Raw genomic sequence first — 8,370 nt, forward strand, 5'->3', positions numbered from 1 at the left:
CTTATCAGCCTGGGCTTAGATTCTTTTTTTCCCAAAAGATACTTCAATGCCGCATGGTCAGAAGAAACTATGACTTTAGAACCAAGCAAATAAGATCTAAATTTATCTAAAGTAAAAATAACAGCTAAAAGTTCTTTTTCAGTTGTGGAGTAACTGCATTGTGCAGCATTTAATGTTCTTGAAGCATAGTATATGACATGACTTTGCTTCCCAACTCTTTGGCCCAAAACAGCTCCAACTGCATAGTTGCTGGCATCGCACATAATTTCAAAGGGGAGTTCCCAATTTGGAGGTTGAATAACAGGAGCACTTGTCAGCAGTGCCTTAAGCTTGTCAAAAGCTTCTTGACATTCCTTTCCGAACTCAAAAGTAACATCCTTTTGCAATAGTTTAGACAATGGGGCAGCAATCCTTGAGAAATCCTTAATAAACCTACAATAAAATCCTACATGTCCAAGAAAAGAACGAACTTCCCTAACATTAGTAGGGTAGGGTAAGTTCACAATCAAATCTACTTTAGCTTTATCAACTTCTATCCCCTTAGCTGAAATTACATGCCCTAACACAATTCCTTGACTAACCATAAAATGACATTTTTCATAATTCAGAACTAAATTCGCATCAATATATCTTTTTAAAACTTTAGACAAATTATTTAAACACACTTCAAAGGAATCACCATAAACAGTAAAGTCATCCATAAACACTTCTATGCAACTCTCAATAAATTCAGAAAAAATACTCATCATGCATCTTTGGAATGTTCCTGGTGCATTACATAAGCCAAACGGCATCCGCCTGAACGCAAATGTTCCAAATGGGCAAGTAAAAGTAGTTTTTTCTTGGTCTTCTTGAGCAATGGCTATCTGATAGTAACCTGAAAATCCATCCAAAAAGCAAAAACAAGATTTTCCAGCTAACCTTTCTAACATTTGATCAACAAAAGGTAAAGGAAAATGATCTTTTCTTGTAGCTAAGTTCAATTTTCTAAAATCTATGCACATTCTCCAACCATTTTGTACTCTCATGGGTACCAATTCATTCTTTTGATTTCTTACCACAGTTATACCAGTTTTCTTTGGAACTACATGCACTGGACTTACCCATTCACTATCAGAAATCGGGTAAATTATACCTGCATCCAAAAGTTTAAGAATTTCTTTAAATACCACATCCTTCAATGTTGGGTTGAGTCTTCTCTGTGGCTCCCTTACTAGTCTGGCATCTTCTTCCAAATGGATTCTATGCATACAAACAGCTGGACTTATACCTTTTATATCGGCTAAAGTCCAACCCATTGCAGTTTTGTGTTCTTTCAACAGTGAAACCAACTTATCTTCTTGTTCCTGTAACAACTTATTTGAGATAATGACGGGTAATGTCTCTCCCTCACCTAAGTATACATACTTGAGGTGATCAGGCAGAGTTTTCAACTCTAAAGTTGGAGCCCGCAACACAGATGGAAACATTTTCTCATGAGTTAAAGAAAAATCAGCATTTGCAGAATTTAAACCAGATATTACAGCTGATAAAACTTCACAAGAAGAATCAACAAACTCATCTAAATCAAATTCAGCTTCTAAATCAAACAAATTTTCAGCAAAACTATCTTCAAAAACATCTTGCACTATTGAATCAATTACATCCACATGATAAAGAGAATGATAATCATCAGGATACTTCATTGCATCAGAAATATTAAATTAAGCAATTTCTCCATTAAACTCAACAGAAAGAATACCCTTATCAACATCTATCTTTGTTTTAGCAGTTTTCATAAATGGTCTACCTAACAGAATTGGAGTTGATTGATCTATTGCATCATCATTCATTTTCAAAACATAAAAATCAACAGGAAAAACCAGTCCATTAACTTGCACTAAAACATCTTCTACGACTCCAACTGGATGCACACAAGAACGATCGGCTAATTGAACAACTATTCTAGTTCCTTGCAAAGAATTTATATTTAAAGCTTGATAAATGGAAAATGGCATGACATTTATTGATGCTCCTAAATCTAACATGGCACGCTTAATCTCTTTATTACCAATTATACAGGGTAGGGTGAACATACCTGGATCCTTGCACTTTTTAGGTAGATCATTACTTATCATGGCTGAAACATTTTTACCCAATATGATGGTCTCCTTACTCTTCAACTTCCTCTTATTGGTACAAAGTTCCTTTAGAAACTTTGCATACTTAGGAATTTGCTTTATGGCTTCTAGTAAGGGGATGTTGATTTCTACCTTTCTAAAGGTTTCCAAAATCTTATTTTCATGTTCTTCTTCTTTTGATTTTGCTAACCTTGAAGGAAAAGGGGGTAGAGATGAATCATATTGACCAAAAGAAGATTCAGAACTTACCTTGGATTTTTCATTAGCCGTAGACTCACTTTCCTCCTTTGATTTTCCTTCTTTTTCCTCTTCCACTGATAATGGAGATTCAGGCTGAAGTTGCTTACCACTCCTCAATGTGATTGCATTTACATTTTCTTTAGGGTTTACCTCCGTTTGTGATGGTAGTTTTCCCGAAGCTTGGGCTTCCAACTTGCTAACAGATGTGGCTAATTGAGAAACTTGATTGCCCAATTGTTGAATACTTGCTCTTGTTTCTTGTTGAAACTGTTGAGTGTTATTAGCAAGTGCTTTAACAATTTCATCTAAAGACATACCTGAATTTGAAGCTTGGGATTGAGGTTGCTGAGGTGTTTGGAATTGTCTAAAATTCTGATTTTGAAACCTTGGTTGCGCCACTTGATTCCCATAGCTCAAGTTTGGATGATCTCTCCATCCGGGATTATACTGGTTCGAAAAGGGATCATATTTTCGGTTGGGTTGACCAGGAAATCCCCCTATTGCATTCAACTCTTGATTTGGATTTTGCAATGTTGGGCACATGTCTGTAGGATGCCCGAAAAATGAACATAATCCACATGCTCCCGTAGATTGCATTTGCCCTACAGCCATTTGACGCACAAGAGTAGTCAAATCTGAAATTTTATTTTTAAGTTGAGAAGTACTTACCTCGTTAACTCTACGAATAGATCCATCCGCACGTGTCCCATATTGTTGAGAATTTTCTGCCATGGTTGATATTAATTGTCTAGCATCCGTGGGTGTCTTGTCAGCCAAAGAACCACCACTAGCTGCATCTACCATACTTCTATCCGTAGGTAACAACCCTTCATAAAAGTATTGTATCAGGTGTTGGCCTGAGATTTGATGGTATGGACAGCTAGAACACAACTCCTTGAATCTTTCCCAATACTCGTACAATGTTTCACCTGTACATTGTCTTATCCCATATATTTCCTTCCTAATATTAGTTGCCCTAGATGCAGGGAAGAATTTTTCTAGAAATAATTTTTTCACATCATTCCACGTGTTAACTGAATTAGGGGAAAGATTATAGAGCCAATCCTTTGCTTTATCTTTTAATGAAAATGGAAATGCTCTAAGGCTTATCTTTGAATTTACTTCTTCAGAACTCGAGGAGCTATTTCTTTGCTTTGTTTCTTTCCTTAGTTGCCTTGCGACTTTCTCAATCTCAGGGATATATTGTAATTCTCCTGAATGAGAGGAACGAGTCATGCAACACTAAGGACAACAGAAACAATCACAAAGAAAGAAAGAAAAAAAATAACAAATTCAAGAAACGATATTAGTTCCCCGGCAACGGCGCCAAAATTTGGCAGGGTTGTCGAAGCCCTACAAATTTAATACTGGCTCACTCCACTAATTTGTAGTAGTGGCAAGACCAGGTCGAATCCCAAGAGAACTAATGAATTTTGTTTCTTAAATTAAAATGACTCAAAGCAGGGGAAATTGGGGGGTTTGAGAAGAATAAATAAAATAGACAATAATTAATATCGAGTTTAGAGATGTTGAATTCTGATTCAATGGAAAATGAATGTTAAAGAAGTGACCCAGATCATCGGCTCTTTAAAAATTAAATTAGATTTAAGTACTTAGCCAAAGACTAATTAGGATAGCCGTAACTAGTCTTTGTTCTCCCTAAATTAATTGATTCAATTTAAGCATTCAAACCAACAATTGTTATTGAATAAACTGGGGACGATAGCGTTCCATATTCACCCAATAACATCATTACACTTTAATGAAAAATAACTAAGCCTAAATCACAGATTGAGATATCTACAACCTGCAACTTAGTCTTCCTGTCATTCGTGTACTAATCACATTAATAAAATTAATACAAGCTACTCGGTCTAATCGTTTATGACAATTACGGATCATAAACTCATAGATAGCAATAGGATAAACAATAATAAACCAAGTTGTCAATTTAATTTACTATCAGTCTTCCTGTAAAATTAACTTTGAAAGAGCAGGAAGTACATGAATCCAATAAATTAATTGAAGTAGAACCTCCCTAAATTCACAACTAAAACTTCAAATCTCTTGAATCAGATTGAGGAAATCTAGCCAGACATAGAATAACTATTCTAAAATATTAAGAATTTAAAAGGAACCATCTCCTCAAAATACATCAGAATGGCTCTCCTTTTATAGGGTTCCAAATCAACAAGCTTCCCTAGAATTCAGGTTCTTACCGCATCTTTCTCTTCAATTTCATCCTCAAAAAGTTTTGTTTAATTTCCTCCAGAAATCTTCCACGAATGAATCCGTTGAAATCTCTCAAGCGCCTTAGCTTTTCGTCTCGCGTCCGCAACCTGCCGAAACAAAACAAAAGCATAAATATAATATATGAACGTACAGCGCAGCAAACATATGAAGTAAACTAAAGTGTAATTAGGGATAAAGCAAAATGGAACCCACTCACCTTATAATTCAATTTAATAACTAATAAACTTAATTACACTTTAAATTTATTAACTAAGTTATTTAATCCTAATATAACAAAATATACTAATAATAATGAAATATAAAATATAAATAATAAAATTAACCAATAAAACTTATTTAAATTAAGGTATAAAATATACTCATCACTTGTGTAGCCGGTGTTGTGTATTCTTCTCTCGTGACGTGTGTAGTCACGGAGGCATGTGTTGCTTTGGCAAGTGTTGCCGTTGGGTTAGTCTTATTCCTTTGCGTTGTGGTTAACCTTTGTGGTTTGGGATGTGTTCCCGTGTTATCCTTGTGAGTGATGAGTCTTGTGTTGACTGTTGATCTTGGCTTTTGACTTATATACTTATGTATTCCGTTTCGAAAATGATTTTACAACTTATATCTATCTATCTATCTATGATATTTCACATGTATTGGTGGGTTACCGGCAATTATCGCTGACTGGGCGTCGTCCCAATGTTTATCTTTGTGATCTTTCAGGTGATGTTTAGACGAGCGCGATGTCTAGTGCCTGGTAGCTTAGTACCCTCATCCTTGTTTTGTGGCCTGTGTGGCCATGTAGTTTTAGACTGATGTTTTTGGGATAGATGTATACACTTGCAGATTGTTTACCGTAGCGTTTACCGTGTTTGGTAGACGTGGCGTGACACCCCGTTCGGATTTCTTTTATCCAGTTTTCATTTTATCTTCCGCTGTGCTAGTTTTGTTGTTTAATCTGCATGTGTTAAGGCTTTTATTTAGGTCTGGTTTGGGGGGTGTTATAGTTGGTATCATAGCCTTGGTTTTGAGCCTAGGAAGGGTTAAGTCTAGTCTTTCTAAGTGGTTAAGTGTGTTTTGAGACCTCTATGCGACCTTAAGAAGCTAAGTGTTAGGCTTAGCACTCTAGGTTGCGCGGTGAGCTGTGTGTTGCTTTCTGTTCCTTGCTTGTTTGCTATCTTTTGGTAAACTTGTTGTTGTAGCAGAAGTCTGTGATGCCTCCTCGCCAGCGAATCGCAACGTTTGAAGATGTGAGTGAAGTGGTTAAGAAATCTCGGTTGGCCGAATCTAGCAATGCTTCTGGGGTGATTGAACGGTGGATCCGGAGTGGCACGTCCACAAGAGTAAGTCCTAGTGCAGCTACCTTGCCAGCATTCCGAGATGTAAGAGGGCATGGGAGGATAGAGGTTCACCATCCAGCGGAAGGGTCATCCCAAGAGAGGGTGCTTACCTTAAGTGAAGTTCGAACAAGTGACGGTGACGTAGTAGTGGGAACCTTCCTTGTGCAATCCGTGCCAGCAATAGTCTTGTTTGATTCAGGAGCGTCTAACTCGTTTGTATCACCCGGACTCGTGAAGAAGCTGGGCTTATCTGGGGGCACGGGAGTGAAGTTTAACGTGAAGGTAGCATCAGGAGAAGTTAGGATGTGTGACCATCTCTTCAAGGGCATCAAGATCAACATCAAGGGAGAAGAGTTCCCTAGCGATCTAATCCAGTACGACTTGGACGGGATGGATGTGGTCTTAGGTATGGACTGGTTGGGGCGGTTTAGAGCCCAAATCCTGTGCAAAGATCAGAAGGTGGTGCTACGAGGACCCAGTGGGAAAAGGTATCATATTGGGGAAAGATGGAAGAACCCGGGATTAAGCTAGTGTCTATGACAAAGATGAAGAGGTATATGGATAAAGGCAATGAGTTATACTTGTGTTCAGTCGAGAACTTGAAGGCAAAAGGAGAGGTAGCTCAATCTATACCCGTAGTCCGTGAATTTCTTGATGTATTTCCTGAGGAAATACCGGGTATGCCTCCTACTAGGGAAGTGGAGTTCTCAGTGGACCTTATGCCAGGCACGGCACCCATTTCTAAGGCCCCATATTGTTTGGCTACGCCAGAAATGCAAGAGTTGAAGACCCAATTACAAGAACTCCTTGATAAAGGTTATATTCGGCCAAGTACATCGCCATGGGGAGCTCTGGTTTTGTTTGTAAAGAAGAAGGACGGAAGTATGAGGTTGTGTATCGACTACCGGGAGCTGAACCAAGTTACCATCAAGAACAAATACCCCCTCCCAAGAATTAGAGCTGTCAATGCGGGCTGGTGGGGCGGGGCCCGCCAAAGCCCGCCTTTTGGCGGGGCGGGCTAAAAAGCCCGCCAAGAATACGGGCCTAGGTAGGGGCAGCCCGCCTCGCCCCCCTTAGGCCCGCGGGCCCCGCCAAAGCCCTTTTTTTTTTTTTTTTTTTTTTTTTTTTGTAATCATGTGTGATGTCCCTAAAATCTAAACTCTAATGTGATTATGTTAATAACTTAATTGCTATCTACTTAAAACACTTATTCATAAGAAAATAACATAAATTCGTTCATCACAACATGACAACAATGACACCAATAGGGATAAGTATAATTATCGAAAAACCGATAATCGATAACCAACCGACCGATAATTTCGGTTAACGGTTATAAGCAAAAAAAATTGATTATTCGACTATTCAGTTATTTATCAATTACGAAACTGTAATAACCACGATCACCGAATAACCGACACTATAATTTATATTATTATATTATATATATTAATTTTAATTATATATATATATATATATATATATATATATATATATATATAACTAATATATATAATATAAAACTAAAAAAAAAAAAAAAGGCGGGCTGTCGGGTAGCCCGCCAGCCCGCCCTGTCAAGCCCGCGGGTTAGGCGGGGCGGGCAAAAAAGCCCGTTTTTAAAACGGGCTTCAAAAACATGAGCCCACTCCGCCCTTTTGGCGGGCGGGGCGGGAAAGCCCGGCGCGCTAAACCCATTTTGACGGCTCTACCAAGAATCGACGACTTGTTTGACCAACTCCGCAGCGCAGGAGTGTTTTTCAAAGTTGACTTGAGGTCAGGGTACCATCAGATAAAGGTAGCAGACAAGGACATTCCTAAGATTGCGTTTCGGACTCGGTACGGTCACTACGAGTTTATAGTTATGCCGTTTGGGTTGACTAATGCCCCTGCAGTTTTTAAGGACTTAATGAACAGGGTGTTCAAACCCCACCTCGATGATTTTGTGGTCGTGTTCATCGACGATATTTTGGTCTACTCGAAAGATAAGAGGGAGCATGTTGGACATCTTCGAACGGCACTTCAGATCTTGAGGGAGAAGCAGTTATACACCAAGCTCTCTAAGTGTGAGTTTTGGAAAGACAGTGTGACGTTTCTAGGCCACGTGATTGATAGTAGGGGGATCTCTGTGGATCCGGACAAGATACGGGCAGTGAAAGATTGGACTGTACCTTCATTGGTGGCGGAAGTAAGAAGTTTTTTTTGGTTTAGCGGGTTACTATCGAAGGTTTGTTTTCGATTTCGCCAAGGTGGCTCAACCATTGACTAAGTTATTAAGGAAAGAAGTGCCTTTCGTTTGGGATCAAGCTTGTGATTTAGCATTTCGAGATTTGAAGGAGAGGCTCACGACTGCACCAGTCTTAATATTGCCATTAGGAACGGAAGGGTTTGAGGTATACAGTGATGCGTCCAAGAAAGGACTAGGTTGTGTGTTGATG

The 8,370-nt window shown here is 38.7% G+C and overlaps 1 protein-coding gene across 1 annotated transcript; it reads right to left on the minus strand.

Annotated features, from left to right (window-relative positions):
- Positions 1–1,703: 1,703 nt before the first annotated feature.
- Positions 1,704–3,164, minus strand: LOC109168170. The gene has a single exon (XM_019317211.1). The coding sequence runs from the start codon at positions 3,162–3,164 to the stop codon at positions 1,704–1,706; it is 1,461 nt and encodes a 486-aa protein (XP_019172756.1).
- Between the last annotated feature and the right edge of the window lie 5,206 nt (positions 3,165–8,370).

Source organism: Ipomoea nil, unplaced genomic scaffold (assembly GCF_001879475.1).
Source record: "Ipomoea nil cultivar Tokyo-kokei standard unplaced genomic scaffold, Asagao_1.1 scaffold3192, whole genome shotgun sequence".
In the NCBI taxonomy this organism is placed as follows: domain Eukaryota; kingdom Viridiplantae; phylum Streptophyta; class Magnoliopsida; order Solanales; family Convolvulaceae; genus Ipomoea; species Ipomoea nil.

Coding starts and splice junctions, on each gene's coding strand:
- LOC109168170 (XM_019317211.1), bottom strand. CDS start 3,164: ATGGTAGATGCAGCTAGTGGTGGTTCTTTGGCTGACAAGACACCCACG.